Source organism: Oncorhynchus kisutch, linkage group LG15 (genome assembly GCF_002021735.2).
Source record: "Oncorhynchus kisutch isolate 150728-3 linkage group LG15, Okis_V2, whole genome shotgun sequence".
Taxonomy (NCBI): domain Eukaryota; kingdom Metazoa; phylum Chordata; class Actinopteri; order Salmoniformes; family Salmonidae; genus Oncorhynchus; species Oncorhynchus kisutch.
The window spans coordinates 74,929,814-74,955,057 of NC_034188.2; the positions used below are offsets into that span (position 1 = coordinate 74,929,814).

The window sequence follows — 25,244 nt, forward strand, 5'->3', positions numbered from 1 at the left end:
TCTTTACTCTGTCCTCTCTCCCTCTTTACCTCGTCCACTCCTTCCTCTTTACCCTGTCCCTCTCTCACTCTCTTACCCTCTTTACTCTGTCCTCTCTATCTCTTTACCCTTGTCCTCTCTCCCTCTTTACTCTGTCCTCTCTCTCGGATTTACCCTGTCCTCTCCTCCCCTCTTACCCTGTCCCTCGTCTCCTCTATACTCTGTACTCTCTCTCCGATTTACCGCTGTCCTCTCTTCCTCTTTAACCCCTGTCATCTCTCTATCTCTTTACTCTGTTCTCTCCCTCTTTACTCGTCTCTAATCCTTTACCCTGTCTTTCCTCTTCTTACCTGCTGTCTCTCTCCCTCTTTTACCTGTCCTCTCTCCTCTTTAACCTGTCCTCTTCCCTCATTACCTGTTCTCTCCTCGTTACCTGTCTCTCTCCTCGTTACCTGTCTCTTCCTCTTTACCACTGTCCTCTCTCCCTCGTTACCCTGTCCTCTCTCCCTCGTTACCCTGTCCTCATCCCCTCTTACCCTGTCCTCTCTCCCTCTTTACTCTGTCCTCTCTCGCCTCTTTACCCTGTCCTCTCTCCCTCGTTATACACTGTTCCTCTCTATCTCTTATACCTCTGTCCTCTCTATCTCTTTACTCTGTCCTCTCTCACTCTTTACCCTGTCCTCTCTCCCTCGTTACCCTGTCCTCTCTATCTCTTTACTCTGTCCTCTCTCACTCTTTACCCTGTCCTCTCTCCCTCTTTACTCTGTCCTCTCTCCCTCTTTACCCTGTCCTCTCTCCCTCTTTACCCTGTCCTCTCTCCTCGTTACCCGGTCCTCTCTATCTCTTTACTCTGTCCTCTCTATCTCTTTACTCTGTCCTCTCTATCTCTTTACTCTGTCCTCTCTCACTCTTTACCCTGTCCTCTCTCCCTCTTTACTCTGTCCTCTCTCCCTCTTTACCCTGTCCTCTCTCCCTTGTTACCCTGTCCTCTCTCCCTCTTTACTCTGTCCTCTCTCTCTCCCTCGTTACCCTGTCCTCTCTATCTCTTTACTCTGTCCTCTCTCCCTCTTTACCCTGTCCTCTCTCCCTCGTTACCCTGTCCTCTCTCCCTCGTTACCCTGTCCTCACTCCCTCTTTACCCTGTCCTCTATCCCACTTTACTCTGTCCTCTCTCCCTCTTTACCCTGTCCTCTCTCCCTCGTTACCCTGTCCTCTCTCCCTCTTACTCTGTCCTCTCTCCCTATTTACCCTGTCCTCTCTCCCTCTTTACCCTGTCCTCTCTCCCTCGTTACCCTGTCCTCTCTATCTCTTTACTCTGTCCTCTCTATCTCTTTACCCTGTCCTCTCTATCTCTTTACTCTGTCCTCTCTCCCTCTTTACCCTGTCCTCTCTCCCTCTTTACTCTGTCCTCTCTCCCTCTTTACCCTGTCCTCTCTCCCTCGTTACCCTGTCCTCTCTCCCTCTTTACTCTGTCCTCTCTCTCTCCCTCGTTACCCTGTCCTCTCTATCTCTTTACTCTGTCCTCTCTCCCTCTTTACTCTGTCCTCTCTCCCTCTTTACCCTGTCCTCTCTCCCTCGTTACCCTGTCCTCTCTATCTCTTTACTCTGTCCTCTCTCCCTCGTTACCCTGTCCTCTCTCACTCTTTACCCTGTCCTCTCTCCCTCTTTACTCTGTCCTCTCTCCCTCTTTACCCTGTCCTCTCTCCCTCTTTACTCTGTCCTCTCTCCCTCGTTACCCTGTCCTCTCTATCTCTTTACTCTGCCCTCTCTATCTCTTTACCCTGTCCTCTCTATCTCTTTACTCTGTCCTCTCTATCTTTTTACTCTGTCCTCTCTCCCTCGTTACCCTGTCCTCTCTCCCTCTTTACTCTGTCCTCTCTCCCTCTTTACCCTGTCCTCTCTCCCTCTTTACCCTGTCCTCTCTATCTCTTTACTCTGTCCTCTCTCTCGATTCACCCTGTTCCTCTCTTCCTCTTTACCTTGTCCTCTCTCTCGATTTACCCTGTCCTCTCTATCTCTTTACTCTGTCCTCTCTCCCTCTTTACTCTGTCCTCTCTTCCTCTTTACCCTGTCCTCTCTCCCTCTTTACTCTGTCCTCTCTATCTCTTTACTCTGTCCTCTCTATCTCTTTACTCTGTCCTCTCTATCTCTTTACCCTGTCCTCTCTCTCGATTTACCCTGTCCTCTCTCCCTCTTTACCCTGTCCTCTCTCCCTCTTTACTCTGTCCTCTCTCTCGATTTACCCTGTCCTCTCTTCCTCTTTACCCTGTCCTCTCTATCTCTTTACTCTGTCCTCTCTCCCTCTTTACTCTGTCCTCTCTCCCTCTTTACTCTGTCCTCTCTCCCTCTTACCCTGTCCTCTCTCCCTCTTTACCCTGTCCTCTCTCCCTCTTTACCCTGTCCTCTCTCCCTCTTGACCCTGTCCTCTCTCCCTCATTACCCTGTCCTCTCTCCCTCGTTACCCTGTCCTCTCTCCCTCGTTACCCTGTCCTCTCTCCCTCTTTACCCTGTCCTCTCTCCCTCTTTACCCTGTCCTCTCTCCCTCGTTACCCTGTCCTCTCTCCCTCTTTACCCTGTCCTCTCTCCCTCGTTACCCTGTCCTCTCTCTCTCCCTCGTTACCCTGTCTTCTCTCCCTCGTTACCCTGTCCTCTCTCCCTCGTTACCCTGTCCTCTCTCCCTCGTTAACGTGTCCTCTCTCCCTCGTTACCCTGTCCTCTCTCCCTCGTTACCCTGTCCTCTCTATCTCTTTTCTCTCCTCTCTTATCCGCTCCTTTTTACCTTCATCCACTCAGCTCCCATCCACATCCACTCAGCTCCCATCCATATTTCTATTTTAGATAGCACTTTCCTTCTCTCCATCTCATACTTCATACCTCTCTGCCTCCCTTGTTTTCTCTCTCTCCATCTCATACTTCATACCTCTCTGCCTCCCTTGCTCTCGCTCTCCCTTTAAGCCTCCATGTTGAAGCTTTCCTGTCACTGGTGATGTTCTTTTAAAATGTGTCCTCTTTTTGTTCTTTAGTGGAAGAATTGCTCTTAGAATTGGCTGCATGACAAAAAGCTGTCAATGGGAAACGTGTTGCTACAGGAGAGTTGGGCCCAGGAATCCAAACCAAGTAAAATACAGAAGTAAATAGAGACAATGTTTTAGCCCTCAAAACACTGAGTGAAACCTTCAGAGACAATGAGCTTCTCTTCAGTAAAACATGAACACCTGATTCACAGAATCAATTCTTTACATCCTGGACTTTCTTTGTTGATATCACTTGAGCCATAAGATTTTAACATTATAAAGGTATTATCCAGGTTCTGATATGCTTAGATCTTATTGTCTTAAAAGTAAAAAGCTGTACTATGACAAAATAGTGTCTTGCTACAGAACCTTTGCAAATTACAAGCACAGGTCACGTTGGGGTCATATAGTATGCTAACAGAATGTGTAATTGAATCTATTAAACACAAAAACTATGTTTCAAGTGTGAATTAGGCAGGTCTGATACTGAAAAAGAAAAGGACGTTTTTCCCTACTTCACTAGTATCTTATTTTTTGCTAAAAAAAGTACTTCCAATAGTTATCGACACCTCTACATGGCCGACAAGTCATTCAAAACTAAAAACACTACTTGATTTTAGTTCAACTACCACCAAGATGCTTCAAAATATAGTTAAATTACTTGTTGAACTAAATGTAGTTCACTAGTCCCCAACATTGGTAATTATCCACTATCAGTCTAACCTTGGAGCACCACTTCACCAGAAACTCCAATCTCAACTCGGAACAAACTCCAATCTACACCGGCGGTGAAATTCTGGGAATGTAATGACTCTCAGAGGTGTGTGTGTGTGTCAAAGAGAAAGTGTGTATGTGTGTTTGTGTCAAAGAGAAAGAGTGTATGTGTGTGAGTGTCAAATAGAAAGTGTGTATGTGTGTGTGCATGTGGTTGCTGGTGTGTATGTGTATGTGAGTGTGAGCATGTGATTGCTGGTGTGTATGTGTGAGTATGTCGATGTGATTGCTGGTGTGTATGTGTGTGTGTGTATGCATGTGATTGCTGGTGTGTATGTGTGTGTGTGAGTGTGTGCATGTGATTGCTGGTGTGTATGTGTGTGTAAGTGTGTGCATGTGATTGCTGGTGTGTATGTGTGTGTGAGAGTATGCATGTGATTGCTGGTGTGTATGTGTGTGTGAGAGTGTGTGCATGTGATTGCTGGTGTGTATGTGTGTGTGTGTGCATGTGATTGCTGGTGTGTATGTGTGTGTGAGAGTGTGTGCATGTGATTGCTGGTGTGTGTATGTGTGAGTGTGTGCATGTGATTTCTGGTGTGTATGTGTGTGTGTGTGCATGTGATTGCTGGTGTGTATGTGTGTGTGAGAGTGTGTGCATGTGATTGCTGGTGTGTATGTGTGTGTGAGAGTGTGTGCATGTGATTGCTGGTGTGTATGTGTGCCCCTGTGGATCTTATCTACACTTCTTTACATCACCTACCTGTTTTTCAAAAGCCCTTCTTCACCTTGACAGAAAGAGGTGAACCTATACCACTGTTCCCCTCTCTCATCCATCATTTCTCAATCAGTCCATCTCTAAGACAGGCTAGAGGGCTAATCTCCAGCCCGCCTAGCTACTCACTAGACTCCATGATCACTCGGCTACGCATGCCTCTCCCTAATGCCAATATACCTTGTCCATTGCTGTTTTGGTTAGTGTTTATTGTCTTATTTCACTGTAGAGCCTCTAGACCTGCTCAATACGCCTTAGCTAACCCTTTAGTTCCACCTCCCAATAATGCGGTGACCTCACCTGGTCTAAATGATGTCTCTAGAGACAATACCTCTCTCATCATCACTCAATGCCTAGGTTTACGTCCACTGTATTCAAATCCTACTATACCCTCGTCTGTACATTATGCCTTGAATATATTATTCCGTGCCCAGAAACTTGCTCCTTTCACTCTGTTCCGAACGCACTAGACGACTAGTTCTTATAGCATTTAGCCGTACCCTTATCCTACTTCTCCTCTGTTCCTCTGGTGATGTAGAGGTTAATCCAGGCCCTGCAGTGCCTAGTTCCACTCCCATTCCCCAGGCGCACTCATTTGTTGACTTCTATAACTGTAAAAGCCTTGGTTTCATGCATGTTAACATTAGAAGCCTCCTCTCTCCTCTCCTCTCTAGTTTGTTTTATTCACTGCTTTAGCACACTGAAAACCCGGATGTCCTAGCCGTGTCTGAATCTTGGATTAGGAAGGCCACCAAAAACACTGACATTTCCATCCCTAACTATAAAATTTTCCGACAAGATAGAACTGCCAAAGGGGGCAGAGTTGCAATATACTGCATAGATAGCCTGCAGAGTCCTGTCATACTATCCAGGTCTGTGCCCAAACAATTTGAGCTTCTACTTCTAAAAATGCACCTTTCCAGAAACAAGTCTCTCACCGTTGCTGCCTGCTATAGACCACCTTCTGCCCCCAGCTGTGCCCTGGACAACATATGTGAACTGATTGCCCCCCATCTATCTTCAGTGCTCGTGCTGCTAGGTGACCTAAACTGGAACATGCTTAACACCCCAGCTGTCCTACAATCTAAACTAGATGCCCTCAATCTTACATAAATTATCAATGAACCTACCAGGTACAACCCCAAATACATAAACATGGGCACCCTCATAGATATCATCCCAACCAACCTGCCCTCCAAATACACCTCTGCTGACTTCAACCAGGATCTCAGCGATCACTGCCTCATTGCCTGCGTCCGTAATGGGTCTGCGATCAAACGACCACCCCTCATCACTGTTAAAAACTCCCTAAATAACTTCAGCGAGTAGGCCTTTCTAATCTACCTGGCCCGAGTATCCTGGAAGGATATTGACCTCATTCCAACAGTAGAGGATGCCTGGTTATTCTTTAAAAGTGCTTTCCTCAACATCTTAAATAAACATGCCCCAATCAAAAAAGTTAGAACCAGGAACAGATATATCCCTTGGTTCACTCCAGACCTGACTGCCCTTAACCAGCACAAAAACATATTGTGGCGTTCTGCATTAGTATCGAATAGCCCCCACGATATGCAACTTTCAGGGAAGTTTGGAACCAATAAACACATGCAGTTAGGAAAGCAAAGGCTAGCTTTTTCAAACAGAAATTTGCATGCTGTGGCACAAACTCCAAAATGTTCTGGGACATTGTAAATTCCATGGAGAATAAGATCACCTCACTGCTGTCCACTGTTACAGACCTATATCTATCCTACCCTGCCTTTCTAAGGTCTTCGAAAGCCAAGTTAACAAACAGATCACTGACCATTTCGAATCCCACCGTACCTTCTCCGCTACGCAATCCAGTTTCTGAGTTGGTCATGGGTGCACCTCAGCCACGCTCAAGGTCCTAAACGAGATTATAACCGCCATCGATAAGAGACAATACTGTGCAGCTGCATTCATCGACCAGGCCAAGGCTTTCAACTCTGTCAATCACCCCATTCATATCGGCAGACCCAACAGCCTTGGTTTCTCAAATGACTGACTCGCTTGGTTCACCAACTACTTCACAGACAGAGTTCAGTGTGTCAAATCAGAGGGCCTGTTGACCGGACCTCTGGCAGTCTCTATGGGGGTGCCACAGGGTTAATTTCTCGGGCTGACTCTTTTCTCTGTATCAACAATGATGTCGCGGCCTCCAACTGCTCCAACTGCTCTTAAATGCAAGTAAAACTAAATGCATGCTCTTCAACCGATCGCTGCCCGCACCTGCCTGCCATTCCAGCATCACTACTCTGGACGGTTCTGACTTAGAATATGTGGACAACTACAAATACCTATGTGTCTGCTTAGATTGTAAACTCTCCTTCCAGACTGACATTAAGCATCTCCAATTCAAAATTAAATCTAGAAACGGCTTCCTATTCGCAAGAAAGCATCCTTCACTCTTGCTGCGAGACAGAGACAGTGAGAGAGAGGAGGGAAAGAGTGTGAGAAAGAGTGAGACAGAGACAGTGAAAGAGAGGAGGGAAAGAGTGTGAGAAAGAGTGAGACAGAGGCAGTGAGAGAGAGGAGGGAAAGAGTGTGAGAAAGAGCGAGACAGAGACAGTGAGAGAGAGGAGGGAAAGAGTGTGAGAAAGAACGAGACAGAGACAGTGAGAGAGAGGAGGGAAAGAGTGTGAGAAAGAGCGAGACAGAGACAGTGAGAGAGACACCCTAATAAGTGTGCGGTTAAAATTGGCAAAAAACACACATTTCTTCACACAGGGTCGTGGGGTTAGACAGGGATGCAGCTTAAGCCCCACCCTCTTCAACATATATATCAACGAATTGGCGCGGGCACTAGAAAAGTCTGCAGCACCCGGCCTCCCCCTGCTAGAATCCGAAGTCAAATGTCTGCTGTTTGCTGATGATCTGGTGCTTCTGTCACCAACCAAGGAGGGCCAACAGCAGCACCTAGATCTTATGCACAGATTCTGTCAGACCTGGGCCCTGACAGTAAATCTCAGTAAGACCAAAATAATGGTGTTCCAAAAAAGGTCCAGTCACCAGGACCACAAATACAAATTCAATCTAGACACTGTTTCCCTAGAGCACACAAAAAACTATACATACCTTGGCCTAAACATCAGCGCCACAGGTAACTTCCACAAAGCTGTGAACGATCTGAGAGACAAGGCAAGAAGGGCATTCTATGCCATCAAAAGAAACATACATTTCAACATACCAATTAGGATTTGGCTAAAAATACTTGAATCAGTCATAGAGCCCATTGCCCTTTATGGTTGTGAGGTCTGGGGTCCGCTCACCAACCAGACAAACACCAAATTGAGACTCTGCACGCAGAATTCTGCAAAAATATCCTCTGTGTACAACGTAGAACACCAAATAATGCATGCAGAGCAGAATTAGGCCGATACCCACTAATGATCAAAATCCAGAAAAGAGCCGTTCAATTCTACAACCACCTAAAAGGAAGCGATTCACAAACCTTCCATAACAAAGCCATCACCTACAGAGAGATGAACCTGGAGAAGAGTCCCCTAAGCAAGCTGGTCCTGGAGCTCTGTTCACAAACACAAACACACCCTACAGAGCCCCAGGACAACAGCACAATTAGACCCAACCAAATCATGAGAAAACAAAAAGATAATTACTTAACACATTGGAAAGAATTAACAAAAAAACAGAGCAAACTAGAATGCTATTTGGCCCTACACAGAGAGTACACAGCGGCAGAATACCTGACCACTGTGACTGACCCAAAATTAAGGAAAGCTTTGACTATGTACAGACTCAGTGAGCATAGCCTTGCTATTGAGAAAGGCCGCCGTAGGCAGACATGGCTCTCAAGAGAAGACAGGCTATGTGCTCACTGCCCACAAAATGAGGTGGAAACTGAGCTGCACTTCCTAACCTCCTGCCCAATGTATGACCATATTAGAGAGACATATTTCCCTCAGATTACACAGATCCACAAAGAATTTGAAAACAAATCAAATTTTGAAAAACCATATCTACTGGGTGAAATACCACAGTGTGCCATCACAGCAGCAAGATTTGTGACCTGTTGCCACGAGAAAAGGGCAACCAGTGAAGAACAAACACCATTGTAAATACAACCCATATTTATGCTTATTTATTTTATCTTGTGTCCTTTAACCATTTGTACATTGTAAAAACACTGTATATATATAATATGACATTTGTAATGTCTTTACTGTTTTGAAACTTCTGTATGTGTAATGTTTACTGTTAATTTTTGTTGTTTTTCACTTCATATATTCACTTTGTATGTTGTCTACCTCACTTGCTTTGGCAATGTTAACACATGTTTCCCATGCCAATAAAGCCCTTGAATTGAATTGAGAGGAGGGAAAAGGCAGAGAAAGAGAAAGAAAGAGAAAGAAAAAGAGAGGAAAAGAGCCAGACACTTCACACCGCAGTTTCAGAAGAGAGGAAGGAAGGAGGAGGACGGGATAAGAAGAGGAAGAGCCAAGTCTTTTATTATTCATTATCTTCCTCCTCTTATCAGGTCCAGTGCCCAAGGCCAGCCTGCCAATCTGATTGGCTTTAAGAGGTTTCTGAAACAGCTTGCCAGACAATAGTTTTCCCATTCTCAGGAAAATACCTCTCAGACTTCCTTCTGAGCTAAGATGCTTGGTCTAGACTTAACTTTGATTTCTACATTATTTCCACCCAGTTCCTTACAGTCAAAAGATACACTGAAATACACGCAAAGCAAACATTTTAAATCCTACAATGAAAAGCAATCAACCAACATAAATATCTTCTCTTCCATGTTATTATCATTGCTGAATACATCCTTTGCAGAGGGGGCGGCAGGGTAGCCTAGTGGTTAGAGCATTGGACTAGTAACCGAAAGGTTGCAAGTTCAAATCCCCGAGCTGACAAGGTACAAAATCTGTCGTTCTACCCCCGAACAGGCAGTTAACCCACTGTTCCTAGGCCGCCATTGAAAATAAGAATTTGTTCTTAACTGACTAAATAAAGGTTTAAAAAAAACGATGGGTGTGAACACCCATCGCCTTGATTTATCATTCAGCACCCGTATGGTCAGCTTTAATTCTGGGGTGAAGAGGGCAGAATCACCATGGCTGATGGGGAAGTGTGCAGTCAAGCTTAGAACAAACAGCCACTAGAACAAAGGATGAGGATAAACCAAGGTAATGGTAATGATGTGAAAGTTCAGATGTGTTTTTGGACAGACAGACAGACAGACAGGGGCATGGTAATGATATGAAAGTTCAGATGTGTTTTTGGACGGACGGACAGACAGGGGCATGGTAATGATGTGAAAGTTCAGATGTGTTTTTGGACGGACAGACAGACGGACAGGGGCATGGTAATGATGTGAAAGTTCAGATGTGTTTTTGTACGGACGGACAGACAGGGGCATGGTAATGATGTGAAAGTTCAGATGTGTTTTTGGACGGACAGACAGACAGACAGACAGACAGGGGCATGGTAATGATGTGAAAGTTCAGATGTGTTTTTGGACGGACGGACAGACAGGGGCATGGTAATGATGTGAAAGTTCAGATGTGTTTTTGGACGGACAGACAGACAGGGGCATGGTAATGATGTGAAAGTTCAGATGTGCGTAGACACAGAAAAATAGCTTGTACTCTATCTCACACAATCACCTGCAGAGGACGTTCTCTTCTCTCTCACACACAAATACAGCCGTACTCACACCCACGCAGGGTCACATGGCCTATTTATGGATGATAACTAGATGTTAGTGACCCACGTTAAGCATGACTGTTTCTGTGACTGACTGGAGAGGGAAAGACTTGGGGGGATGGAGGGGTGGTGGGATTGAGGGATGGAGAGATGGACTAGGAGAGGAGTGAAAACAGAAGAAGTGGTTGTGTTGTCTGGAGAGTGTGTGTGTGTGTGTGTTTCCCGACTGCTCCAACTCAGAGAGATCTACCAGGACAGCAAGAACGAGAGGGAGAGAGCACGTGGAAACGGGGGGATGTTTAAAAAGTTCAGCTTGTGCTTTAGGCTGGCAGTACTTCCTCCTCCTCCCTCTTCACCACAATCTTTATTTCATTCTCTCCAGCTTTTTCTCTCTCTCAATCACTCTCAATCACTCTCTCTTAAGGGCATATTATTGTTGTGTTACTGTTATGCCAGGGCTCTCTCACAGATTGAACACGGACCTTGGAGAGATGTATAACCCTTACAAATGGACAAGGGGACTACAGTAACATCACATAGTTGTTGTAGTACACTCTTAGAAAAAATGGTTCCAAAAGGTGTGTGTGTGGCTGTTTCGGCTGTCCCCATATGAGAACCATTTTTAGTTCCAGGTTGAACCCTTTTTAGTATCAAGTATCACCCCTCTACATGGAACCCAAAAGAGTTCTACCTGGAACCAAAAAGGGTTCTTCAAAGGGTTATCTTTCGGGGACATCCAAAGAACCATTTTTGGTTCTAGATAGCACCTTTTTTGCAGGAGACTGGTGATACGACATGTCCTTTGATAATTCCTGACCATGACATTCTCCACCCCCCTTGTCTCTTACACCACCATCTCCCTCTTGACACTGCCTAGAGGAATCAGTGTCCACTCACAGAGGGGAGTGAGTGGGTGAAGCTTCTTCCTATACTGCCTAGAGGAATCAGTGTCCACTCACAGAGGGGAGTGAGGGGGCGAAGCTTCTTCCTATACTGCCTAGAGGAATCAGTGTCCACTCACAGAGGGGAGTGAGGGGGCGAAGCTTCTTCCTATACTGCCTAGAGGAATCAGTGTCCACTCACAGAGGGGAGTGAGGGGGCGAAGCTTCTTCCTATACTGCCTAGAGGAATCAGTGTCCACTCACAGAGGGGAGTGAGGGGGCGAAGCTTCTTCCTATACTGCCTAGAGGAATCAGTGTCCACTCACAGAGGGGAGTGAGGGGGCGAAGCTTCTTCCTATACTGCCTAGAGGAATCAGTGTCCACTCACAGAGGGGAGTGAGGGGGCGAAGCTTCTTCCTATACTGAAATGTTTAAAATCCTCATTTGTGAAATACAAAATGCAAATAGTTTTCAAAGAGAGGATTAACTGTGAGCCGTGGGAGAGCGGCTAATGTCACCCTGCACAACATAATCCCTGGCCTCCCTCTGTGCTCTGTGTGCTCTCTGTGTGTGTGTGCTCTCCCTCTGTGTGTGTGTGTGTGTGTGTGTGTGTGTGTGTGTGTGTGTGTGTGTGTGTGTGTGTGTGTGTGTGTGTGTGTGTGTGTGTGTGTGTGTGTGTGTGTGTGTGTGTGTGTGTGTGTGTGTGTTCTTAGATGTTCGGATTCCTGTTTATACTTGTGAGTGGCGTCCCAATGAATGCTGTGAACACTTGTTGCTGTATTTCTGTAGCCTGACTTGTGATATTCCTGTCTTGTGATATTCCTGTCTTGTGATATTCCTGTTGTGATATTCCTGTTGTGATATTCCTGTTTTGTGATATTCCTGTTGTTATATTCCTGTCTTGTGATATTCCTGTCTTGTGATATTCCTGTCTTGTGATATTCCTGTCTTGTGATATTGCTGTTGTGATATTCCTGTTGTGTGATATCCTGTCTTGTGATATCCTGTCTTGTGATATTGCTGTTGTGATATTCCTGTTGTGATATTCATGTCTTGTGAAATTCCTGTCTTGTGATATTGCTGTCTTGTGATATTGCTGTCTTGTGATAATCCTGTCTGTGATATTGCTGTCTTGTGATATTCCTGTCTTGTGATAATCATGTCTTGTGATAATCCTGTCTTGTGATATTCCTGTCTTGTGATAATCCTGTCTTGTGATATTGCTGTCTTGTGATAATCCTGCCTTGTGATATCCTGTCTTGTGATATTCCTGTTGTGTGATATCCTGTCTTGTGATATCCTGTCTTGTGATATTGCTGTTGTGATATTCCTGTTGTGATATTGCTGTCTTGTGATATTGCTGTCTTGTGATAATCCTGTTTTGTGATATTGCTCTCTTGTGATATTCCTGTCTTGTGATATTGCTGTCTTGTGATAATCCTGTCTTGTGATATTGCTGTCTTGTGATAATCCTGTTTTGTGATATTGCTGTCTTGGGATATTCCTGTCTTGTGATATTGCTGTCTTGTGATAATCCTGTCTTGTGATATTGCTGTCTTGTGATAATCCTGTCTTGTGATATTGCTGTCTCCTTTCCCAAAGGAGTGAGAAAGACACAGAGAGAGAGAGACACAGAGGGAGAGAGAAAGAGAGAGAGAGGTAGAGAGAGAGAAAGAGAGAGAGAGGTAGAGAGAGAGAAAGAGAGACAGACAGAAAGAGGGAGAGGTAGAGAGAGAGAGAGTGAGAAAGAGAGACAGACAGAGAGAGAGAGAGAGAGTGAAAGAGAGTTACACACATGCACACCCACCCACATAAATATACTTCAAAAGACAGAGACACTGATCACTGACAGATTTGAAGAGAACTGAATCAAAGGCATTAGGCGAGACACAGAAAGACAGTGAGACAGACCCCTAGGTACGCCACCCACGGCTCAGCCCTCCTAATACTAATCACCTTGCCAGCCAGGTTTGCAGACAGGTTTAACGTCGATATGTACTGCCACGCTCTCTGTGGATCTCTTCTGTCCACAGTCGAAGGCTGTGACCAGGACCTCATACTGTTGCTGCTTATCAAAGCTCAGCTTCTCTGTGTTCCTGATGTTACCTACGGAGGACAGGGAAGAGGTCAGAGGTCAGCTTCTCTGTGTTCCTGATGTTACCTAAGGAGGTCAGGAGAGGTCAGGGGTCAGCTTCTCTGTGTTCCTGATGTTACCTAAGGAGGACAGGAGAGGTCAGAGGTCAGCTTCTCTGTGTTCCTGATGTTACCTACAGAGGACAGGAGAGATCAGAGGTCAGCTTCTCTGTGTTCCTGATGTTACCTATGGAGGACAGGGAAGAGGTCAGAGGTCAGCTTCTCTGTGTTCCTGATGTTACCTACGGAGGGCAGGGAAGAGGTCAGAGGTCAGTTTCTCGGTGTTCCTGATGTTACCTAAGGAGGACAGGAGAGGTCAGAGGTCAGCTTCTCTGTGTTCCTGATGTTACCTACAGAGGACAGGAGAGGTCAGAGGTCAGCTTCTCTGTGTTCCTGATGTTACCTACGTAGGACAGGGAAGAGGTCAGCTTCTCTGTGTTCCTGATGTTACCTACGGAGGACAGGGAAGAGGTCAGAGGTCAGCTTCTCTGTGTTCCTGATGTTACCTACGTAGGACAGGGAAGAGATCAGAGGTCAGCTTCTCTGTGTTCCTGATGTTACCTACGGAGGACAGGGAAGAGGTCAGAGGTCAGCTTCTCTGTGTTCCTGATGTTACCTACGGAGGACAGGGAAGAGGTCAGAGGTCAGCTTCTCAGTGTTCCTGATGTTACCTAAGGAGGACAGGAGAGGTCAGAGGTCAGCTTCTCTGTGTTCCTAATGTTACTTAAGGAGGACAGGAGAGGACAGAGGTAAGCTTCTCTGTGTTCTTGATGTTACCTACAGAGGACAGGGAAGAGGTCAGAGGTCAGCTTCTCTGTGTTCCTGATGTTACCTAAGGAGGACAGGAGAGGTCAGAGGTCAGCTTCTCTGTGTTCCTGATGTTACCTACAGAGGACAGGAGAGGTCAGAGGTCAGCTTCTCTGTGTTCCTGATGTTACCTACGGAGGACAGGGAAGAGGTCAGCTTCTCTGTGTTCCTGATGTTACCTACGTAGGACAGGGAAGAGGTCAGAGGTCAGCTTCTCTGTGTTCCTGATGTTACCTACGGAGGACAGGGAAGAGGTCAGAGGTCAGCTTCTCTGTGTTCCTGATGTTACCTACGTAGGACAGGGAAGAGGTCAGAGGTCAGCTTCTCTGTGTTCCTGATGTTACCTACGGAGGACAGGGAAGAGGTCAGAGGTCAGCGTTCCTGATGTTACCTACGGAGGACAGGGAAGAGGTCAGAGGTCAGCTTCTCAGTGTTCCTGATGTTACCTAAGGAGGACAGGAGAGGTCAGAGGTCAGCTTCTCTGTGTTCCTAATGTTACTTAAGGAGGACAGGACAGGAGAGGTCAGAGGTAAGCTTCTCTGTGTTCTTGATGTTACCTACAGAGGACAGGGAAGAGGTCAGAGGTCAGCTTCTCTGTGTTCCTGATGTTACCTAAGGAGGACAGTAGAGGTCAGAAGAATTGGAAGGTCACAATCAATAGGGTACTGTCTAATCACATGAACTGAATATGAAATGTCACAACCATTGCTGTCACCAGGACACAGCATGTCTATGTAAGTGTGTACTTGTGAGTGTGTGAGCGGATGTGTGTGGGGGAGGGGGATAATACTGCGTGTATGTGTATTTACAGACTTGCTTTGTATTGTCAGGGTAGACAAGTCTAGACAGCACAATGTCTAAGCGTTTAGCCTGGTAAATAGAATGTGTTCACAACCCTCAGACTCAGTTTAGTGGTCACACTAGGCAGAAAGCATGGAGGGAGCTGTTGCAGTCCTAATGTGCTGCTTAATATTTGATACGGTAGACTTCAGGCCGATGAGAACAGGGCTGAATCAAACAGGGACGGAATGTAGAATGACATTAATTGTCTTCTAATTGTCTTCTTTTCAGCTATGTCAACATGTAAATTGATGTTATAATTGAACGGAATAGGCATCTCTGTCAGGTGGAAAGCACTCTGCATTATTGTGTGTGTGTGTGTGTCTGACAGGTGAAGCGACACACAGTGAAATGGGATAAGGTTACAGAACACTTGCGTTTTGTTTCAGGATGTTGTATTGAAAGTGGCTGATATTGCGTTGATTCGATCCCAATTCGCACAGTAGAGGGAAGTGTTAACTAAAGGGGAAAACTAGGAAGTTGAGTGCTCCTCTCCTCGTGCTCCTCTGCGCGGGCTGATATTTCTTCTGCGTGGCAGTCCCGGGGATCTGTGCGCCCTTGTGCAGCTTAGAGGGAACATTGCTAGTGACCATCTCTTCTTCTTGCTCTTAATCCAAAATGGAGGGAAGGTGGCTTTCACAGACTCCAGTTGCACTGCGTTCCATAGTCTTTTCAGTGTCTGGGTTGTGACTGGCCCTTGGCATGCTCGTTTAGAGTCGAAATGCAGAGTGAGTGGTGCATGGGGCCTGGCCAGAGTGTTCTGTATGTCTGAGAGGATCACTATGTCATTACCCACAGAGAGAGAACCTGAGTGGCTTATTACATCAGCTCAGAGAGAGAGATATACAGACATATATACAGAGACAGAGAGTGGGACGGACGGACGGACGGACGGACGGACGGACGGACGGACGGACGGACGGACAGACAGACAGACAGACAGACAGACAGACAGACAGACAGACAGACAGACAGACAGACAGACAGACAGACAGACAGACAGACAGACAGACAGACAGACAGACAGACAGACAGACAGACAGACAGACAGACAGACAGACAGACAGACAGACAGACAGACAGAGAGAGAGAGAGAGAGACAGAGAGACAGAGAGAGAGAGAGAGAGAGACAGAGACATATATATAGAGAGAGAGCAGAGCAGAGGTCATGATCAGATGAGCTCCTGCATTTTTCAGCATTTTCTTAAAAAAAGATAGATTAAGAGTTAGATAAACTTGGATTTTTTTGTCAGAAACACATACTGGATTCTACCCTCTACAACATAACCCCTACTTCAAATCAAAACTTAAAACCTACAACCTGATTTTGGACGGAATTACGGAATCACCTGGAAGGTTCACAACTATACCAAGGATTTTTACTCTATACAGCAAATTCTCTGGAATACAACAGAAACCTGAACAACCACAACATTACTTTATAAGGACTGAATTCTAACATAATTCTGCCAAGCTTGATACAGCTTCAACTAGCACTGACGTGTCAAGTGAGAGGTGTCAAAGCCCATTAGCCCAACAATGGCAGGAGAGTCACACAGTCTACCCCAACCAAATGGAGAGGCCTTAGAAGCTCCCTCCCGCTGTTCAGAGGTAATTAAAATACAGTACCCTGTGCATGTAAAGAATGATAAATCAAGAAAAGATTACAAAATGAAGCTCCTTATGGAAAATCAAGAGACACTTTTTGCTGACTATTACAAAAATGGGAACATCAGCAACCTTATCTTCCACACAAACCATCCCCTGGCATGGCACAGTGCTATATTAGCACACTACCCCTTTGTTAAGAGACGAGGGGTGGAAACTCAGAATACTTGATAACGAGGACTCTGAGTCAGGTAATATAAATATCTATAAGTCCGGAACAGTAATGGTACAGGGTAACCCCAAACAGTTTCAGCTGGACTTTCACCTAAATCAAAGAATTAGCCCAGCAGGAGAAGCTCTCCCTTGATAAAGATACCCCCACCCCGAGCGGGTCAGACCAGACCTCTTCATTATGTAACCCCACAGACGAGCAACCCCCAGCGGAGAGTCAACCTCCCAGCACAGATTACCACTCCCTCATTGAAATGAAGGACAAATTCACCCAGCTGGAGGTAAGGCAGGTGGAGCTGGAACAGCAGATGATTACACTTCAGTCAGCACAGACCCAGACAACAGTCCAGCACAACAACACCCCCTTAACCAGACCCAGAATGCTGGAGGTGGAGAGAGACATAGCTGCACTCTGGACAGTGGTGAGACAACTACAACAGGAGAAAGAGGAGCAGAACAGAGCATAAGAGGAGAGGATCAGACTGCTGGTGGAGGAGAGGTTGAGGGGGACGGCGTGTGACAGAGAACAACCCACTAGAGAGGTGGCCACCCCCACAGAGAAGCCAGCAGAACAGCCCACCTTAGCACCTGACAAAAGTCTCGACACCACAGCAGAACAGTACACAAGACCCTGACCATAGAGTCGACATCACAGCAGAACAGACAAATGAAGAACCCCAAGCCCAGCGGCTCTCACCCCCTCTGAGCACCCCCCCTGTCAGCCACCCTGATAGCCCTTCTGACAACCCCCCCACACCCACTGAGGACAAACACAAGACACAGATTGTATTACTTATGGACTCAAATGGGAAATATATAGAAGAAAAAAAACATTTTCCCAAACACAGCGTGTCTAAACTCTGGTGTCCAAACACCCAGCGCGCCCTCGACCTTCTGTCTGAGGACCAACTAGGCTCACCCAGCCACATAATAATACACACAGGCACAAACGACCTGAGAGCACAGCAGGAAACGGTGGCCACAGCACTGAAGGGAGTGATTGAAAAGGCTTCTTCTACTTTCCCCAACGCACAAGTGGTTATCTCCACCCTGCAACAACGAAAAGACTTCCACCTTGCCACAATACAGCGGGTAAACGCAAGTATTTCCCGTGACTATGCCTCAAAACCAAATGTTTTCCTGGTCCACCACTCCACCCTGGACATGAACAGCCTCTATGACCAGGTCCACCTCTACAAGGCAGCAGTGCCCACCTTTGCCCGGACTCTAAAGGACATCGCTCTCAAACGTATCCCCAACACTTCACACAGGAGCAACAGATCAATAGACACCCCACCCAGACCAGCGAGACCCCCTCCCAGACCTGCAGGACCCCCCCTGGACCTACACATAGAGGACCCACGCCAAGAGGAATTACACCCAGACACATCCACACCCCCACCCCAACCAATCAATACCCCCCCACGTCAACCATGCCCACACCCCATTTAGGCCCCTCAGATCAGACCTATGCCACTCCTGCCCACCCCATGCACCCCACCCCCGCAAAGAGGGCCTCAACATGGAAGCCACACATACGCCCAGGTAGTGAGCGGGCAAAGAGTCCCAAACCCCACTCTCACACTCGCCCAAGCCAATGGCATGCACCAGATGCTCAGCAGGCTCTGCTCACACTTACTGGCCTGAGGCCAAACCACGACCAACAACATTGGACACTCTATGGAACAAAAAGCCTTCACTAAATCATCCTGGAATATCCAAGGCCTGAGGTCATCTGCCTTTGGCCTAAAGAGCAGAAACCCGGACTTCACCAAAGAAATCGGTAATACAGACATTGTCATCCTGCAAGAAACCTGGTATAGAGGAGACGGACCCACTGGTTGCCCTCTAGGTTACAGAGAGCTGGTAGTCCCATCCACCAAACTACCAGGTGTGAAACAGGGAAGGGACTCAGGGGGTATGCTAATTTGGTATAGAGCAGACCTAACTCACTCCACTAAATTAATCAAAACAGGAACATTCTACATTTGGCTAGAAATTCAAAAGGAAATTATCCTAACAGAGACAAATGTCCTCCTGTGTGCCCCACTAGAATCCCCATATTTTAATGAAGACAGCTTCTCCATCCTGGAGTGGGAAATCAATCATTTCCAGGCCCAGGGACATGTACTAGTCTGTGGCGACCTAAATGCCAGAACAGGACAAGAACCTGACACCCTCAGCACACAGGGGGACAAACACCTGCCTGGAGGTGACAGCATTCCCTCCCACATATGCCCCCCTAGGCACAACTATGACAACATAACCAACAAAAACGGGTCACAACTCCTGCAGCTCTGTCGCACGCTGGGTATGTACATAGTCAACGGTAGGCTTCGAGGGGACTCCTATGGTAGGTACACCTATAGCTCATCTCTTGGCAGTAGTACTGTAGACTACTTTATCACTGACCTCAACCCAGAGTCTCTCAGAGCGTTCACAGTCAGCCCACTGACACCCCTATCAGACCACAGCAAAATCACAGTCTACTTAAACAGAGCAATACTCAATCATGAGGCATCAAAGCCAAAGGAACTGAGTAACATTAAGAAATGCTATGCTATATGAAAATCTTAACAGTATATTTGACCTCTCAGCTTCCCTATCAAATCTAAAAATCTCAAATAGAAAACCGAAGAAAATTAACAATAATGACAAATAGTTTGATGAAGAATGCAAAAATCTAAGAAAGACATTGAGAAACCTGTCCAACCAAAAACATAGAGACCCGGAAAACCTGAGTCTACGCCTTCACTATGGTGAATCACTAAAACAATACAGAAATACACTACGGAAAAAGAAGGAACAGCATGTCAGAAATCAGCTCAATGTAATTGAAGAATCCATAGACTCTAACCACTTCTGGGAAAATTGGAAAACACTAAACAAACAACAACACGAAGAATTATCTATCCAAAATGGAGATGTATGGGTAAACCACTTCTCCAATCTTTTTGGCTCTATAGCAAAGAATAAGGAGCAAAAACATATACATGATCAAATACAGATCTTAGAATCAACTATTAAAGACTACCAGAACCCACTGGATTCTCCAATTACATTGAATGAGTTACAGGACAAAATAAAAACCCTCCAACCCAAAAAGGCCTGTGGTGTTGATGGTATCCTCAATGAAATGATCAAATATACAGACAACAAATTCCAATTGGCTATACTAAAACTCTTTAACATCATCCTTAGCTCTGGCATATTCCCCAATATTTGGAACCAAGGACTGATCACCCCAATCCACAAAAGTGGAGACAAATTTGACCCCAATAACTACCGTGGAATATGCGTCAACAGTAACCTTGGGAAAATCCTCTGCATTATCATTAACAGCAGACTCGTACATTTCCTCAATGAAAACAATGTACTGAGCAAATGTCAAATTGGCTTTTTACCAAATTACCGTACAACAGACCATGTATTCACCCTACACACCCTAATTGACAACCAAACAAAGCAAAACTCTCATGCTTTGTTGATTTCAAAAAAGCCTTCGACTCAATTTGGCATGAGGGTCTGCTATACAAACTGATGGAAAGTGGTGTTGGGGGTAAAACATACGACATTATAAAATCCATGTACACAAACAACAAGTGTGCGGTTAAAATTGGCAAAAAACACACACATTTCTTCACACAGGGTCGTGGGGTTAGACAGGGATGCAGCTTAAGCCCCACCCTCTTCAACATATATATCAACGAATTGGCGCGGGCACTAGAAAAGTCTGCAGCACCCGGCCTCACCCTACTAGAATCCGAAGTCAAATGTCTGCTGTTTGCTGATGATCTGGTGCTTCTGTCACCAACCAAGGTGGCCTAAACATCAGCGCCACAGGTAACTTCCACAAAGCTGTGAACAATCTGAGAGACAAGGCAAGAAGGGCATTCTATGCCATCAAAAGGAACATAAATTTCAACATACCAATTACGATTTGTCTAAAAATACTTGAATCAGTCATAGAGCCCATTGCCCTTTATGGTTGTGAGGTCTGGGGTCCGCTCACCAACCAAGACTTCACAAAATGGGACAAACACCAAATTGAGACTCTGCATGCAGAATTCTGCAAAAATATCCTCCGTGTACAACGTAGAACACCAAATAATGCATGCAGAGCAGAATTAGGCCGATACCCACTAATTATCAAAATCCAGAAAAGAGCCGTTAAATTCTATAACCACCTAAAAGGAAGCGATTCCCAAACCTTCCACAACAAAGCCATCACCTACAGAGAGATGAACCTGGAGAAGAGTCCCCTAAGCAAGCTGGTCCTGGGGCTCTGTTCACAAACACAAACACACCCTACAGAGCCCCAGGACAACAGCACAATTAGACCCAACCAAATCATGAGAAAACAAAAAGATAATTACTTGACACATTGGAAAGAATGAACAAAAAAACAGAGCAAACTAGAATGCTATTTGGCCCTACACAGAGAGTACACAGCGGCAGAATACCTGACCACTGTGACTGACCCAAAATTAAGGAAAGCTTTGACTATGTACAGACTCAGTGAGCATAGCCTTGCTATTGAGAAAGGCCGCCGTAGGCAGACATGGCTCTTAAGAGAAGACAGGCTATGTGCTCACGGCCCACAAAATGAGGTGGAAACTGAGCTGCACTTCCTAACCTCCTGCCAAATGTATGACCATATTAGAGAAACATATTTCCCTCAGATTACACAGATCCACAAAGAATTCGAAAACAAATCCAATTTAGAAAAACTCCCATATCTACTGGGTGAAATTCCACAGTGTGCCATCACAGCAGCAAGATTTGTGACCTGTTGCCACGAGAAAAGGGCAACCAGTGAAGAACACACACCATTGTAAATACAACCCATATTTATACTTATTTATTTTATCTTGTGTCCTTTACCATTTGTACATTGTTAAAACACTGTATATATAATATGACATTTGTAATGTCTTTATTGTTTTGAAACTTCTGTAGGTGTGATGTTTACTGTTAATTTGTATTGTTTATATCACTTCATATATTATCTACCTCACCTGCTTTGGTAATGTTAACACATGTTTCCCATGCCAATAAAGCCCCTTGAATTGAATTGAATTGAAATTGATATACAGAGAGAGAGGGATAGAGACAGACAGACAGAGAGAGAGAGACAGAGAGATATACAGAGAGAGAGAGAGACATATATACAGAGCGATATACAGAGAGATATACAGAGAGAGAAACAGAGAGATATACAGAGAGAGACAGAGAGATATACAGAGAGAGAGAGACAGAGAGATATACAGAGAGATATACAGAGAGATATACAGAGAGAGAGACAGAGAGATATACAAAGAGAGAGAGACAGAGAGATATACAGAGAGAGAGATATACAGAGAGATATACAGAGAGAGAGACAGAGAGAGAGATATTGTCCTCTGATGCTTGTTTTCAGCTATGTCAACTTGTTAATAGTTGTTAATCGGGAAAGTAGTTCTGTACCTGTTGTTGTGTTCTGCATTCTCATCCCATTTCACTGTGTGTCGCCTCATCTGTCAGACACACACAGACACACACAGACACAGACACACACACACACACACACACACACACACACACACACACACACACACACACACACACACACACACACACACACACACACACACACACACACACACACACACACACACACACACACACACAATAACGCAGTGCTTTCCGCCTGACAGAGATGCCTATTCCCCGGTCTTCAATTATAACATTACTTACACGTACGTGTCAGCAGCCAAAATGCTCTCTGTCGGCTGACAACTGTGCAAAGCTAATAAAGGACATTTCTACACCCCAGCGTTTTCCAATGACAGAGAACAGTCTCTCTATCCTCCTCCTCCTCTCTATCGTCATCCTCTCTGTCCTAGTCTTCTCTCTTTCCTCCTTTCTGTCCTCGTCTTCTCTCTCTACCATCCTCCTCTCTGTCCTTGTCTTCTCCCTCTATCCTCCTCCTCTCTGTCCTCGTCTTCAATATCTACCATCCTCCTCTGTCCTAGTCTTCTCTCTCTATCCTCGCCCTCGCTGTCCTCGTCTTCACTCCCTACCATCCTCCTCTCTATCCTCCTCCTCTCTGTCCTCGTCTTCTCTCTCTACAATCCTCCTCTCTGTCCTCGTCTTCTCCCTCTACTCTCCTCCTCTCTGTCCTCATCTTCTCTCTCTATCCTCCTCCTCTCTGTCCTCGTCTTCTCTCTCTACCATCCTCCTCTCTGTCCTCGTCTTCTCTCTCTATCCTCCTCCTCTCTGTCCTCGTCTTCTCCCTCTATCCTCCTCCTCTCTGTCCTCATGTTCTCCCTCTATCCTCCTCCTTTCCGTCCGGGTCTTCTCTCTCTATCCTACTCCTCTCTGTCCTCGTCTTCTCTCTCTGCCAGTGCCTTCTCCCACTATCCTCCTCTCTGTCCTCGTCTTCACTCTCTACCATCCTCCTCTCTGTCCTCGTCTTCTCTCTATATCCTCCTCCTCTCTGTCCTCGTCTTCTCTCTATATCCTCCTCCTCTCTGTCCTTGTCTTCACTCTCTACCATCCTCCTCTCTGTCTTTGTCTTCTCACTCTATCCTCCTCCTCTCTATCCTAGTCTTCTCACTCTATCCTCCTCCTCTCTGTCCTCGTCTTCTCTCTTTATCCTACTTCTCTCTGTCCTCATCTTCACTCTCTACCATCCTCCTCTCTGTCCTCATCTTCACTCTCTACCATCCTCCTCTCTGTCCTCGTCTTCACTCTCTACCATCCTCCTCCCTGTCCTTGTCTTCTCACTCTATCCTCCCCCTCTCTGTCCTCGTCTTCTCTCTCTACCCTCCTTCTCTCTGTCCTGATCTTCACTCTCTACCATCCTCTCTGTCCTCGTCTTCACTCTCTACCATCCTCCTCTGTTCTCATCTTCTCTCTATCCTCCTCATCTCTGTCCTCATCTCCTCCCTCTATCCTCCTCCTCTCTGTCCTCGTCTTCTATCTCTATCCTCCACCTCTCTGTCCTTGTCTTCTCTTTCTATCCTGTTCCTCTCTGTCCTCGTCTTCTCTCTCTACCATCCTCATCTCTGTCCTCGTCTTCTCTCTCTATCATCCTCATCTCTGTCCTCATCTTCTCTCTCTACCATCCTCCTATCTGTCCTCGTCTTCTCTCTCCCTCCACCTCCTCTCTTTCCTCATCTTCACTCTCTACCATCCTCCTCTGTACTAGTCTTCTCTCTATACTCCTGCTCTCTGTCCTCGTCTTCTCCCTCTATCCTCCTCCTCTCTGTCCTTGTCTTCACTCTTTACCATCCTCCTCTCTGTCCCCGTCTTCTCACTCTATCCTCCTCCTCTCTGTTCTCATCTTCACTCTCTACCATCCTCCTCTCTGTCCTCATCTTCTCCCTCTATCCTCCTCCTCTCTGTCCCCATCTTCTCTATTTATACTCCTCCTCTCTGTCATCGTCTTCTCTTTCTATCCTTCTCCTCTCTGTCTTCGTCTTCTCTCTCTACCATCCTCCTCTCTGTCCTCGTCTTCTCCCCTCTATCCTCCTCCTCTCTGTCCTCATCTTCAATATCTACCACCATCCTCTGTCCTTGTCTTCTCTCTCTGTCCTCCTCCTTTCTGTCCTCGTCTTCTCCCTCTATCCTCCTCCTCTCTGTCCTCGTCTTCAATATCTCACATCCTCATCTCTCCTCGTCTTCTCTCTCTATCCTCCTCCTCTCTGTCCTCGTCTTCTCCCCCTATCCTCCTCCTCTCTGTCCTCATCTTCAATATCTACCATCATCCTTTGTCCTCGTCTTCTCTCTCTCTATCCTCCTCCTCTCTGTCCTCGTCTTCTCCCTCTATCCTCCTCCTCTCTGTCCTCGTCTTCAATATCTCACATCCTCATCTGTCCTCGTCTTCTCTCTCTCTATCCTCCTCCTCTCTGTCCTCGTCTTCTCCCTCTATCCTCCTCCTCTCTGTCCTCATCTTCTCTCTCTATCCTCCTCCTCTCTGTCCTCGTCTCCTCCCTCTACCCTCCTCCTCTCTGTCCTCGTCTTCAATATCTCCCATCCTCCTCTGTCCTCGTCTTCTCTCTCTATCCTCCTCCTCTCTGTCCTCGTCTTCTCTCTCTATCCTCTTCCTCTCTGTCCTCGTCTTCTCCCTCTATCCTCCTCCTCTCTGTCCTCATCTTCAATATCTACCATCATCCTCTGTCCTCGTCTTCTCTCTCTATCCTCCTCCTCTCTGTCCTCATCTTCTCCCTCTATCCTCCTCCTCTCTGTCCTCGTCTTCAATATCTCACATCCTCATCTGTCCTCATCTTCTCTCTCTCTATCCTCCTCCTCTCTGTCCTCGTCTTCTCCCTCTATCCTCCTCCTCTCTGTCCTCATCTTCTCTCTCTATCCTCCTCCTCTCTGTCCTCGTCTCCTCCCTCTACCCTCCTCCTCTCTGTCCTCGTCTTCAATATCTCCCATCCTCCTCTGTCCTCGTCTTCTCTCTATATCCTCCTTCTCTCTGTTCTCATCTTCACTCTCTACCATCCTCTTCTCTGTCCTCGTTTTCTCTCTTTATCCTCCTCCTCTCTGTCCTCGTCTTCTCCCTCTATCCTCCTCCTCTCTGTCCCCATC

General features: G+C 46.1%; 1 protein-coding gene across 1 annotated transcript in view; it reads right to left on the reverse strand.

The window, feature by feature from the left end:
• The window catches only part of LOC109881223 (calsyntenin-2), a 410,239-nt gene that overhangs the window by 98,057 nt on the left and 286,938 nt on the right, over nt 1-25,244 (reverse strand). The window contains exon 5 of the mRNA XM_031791101.1: nt 13,005-13,154. Coding sequence (XP_031646961.1) covers nt 13,005-13,154 — 150 coding nt within the window. The remainder of the gene's footprint in view (nt 1-13,004; nt 13,155-25,244) is intronic.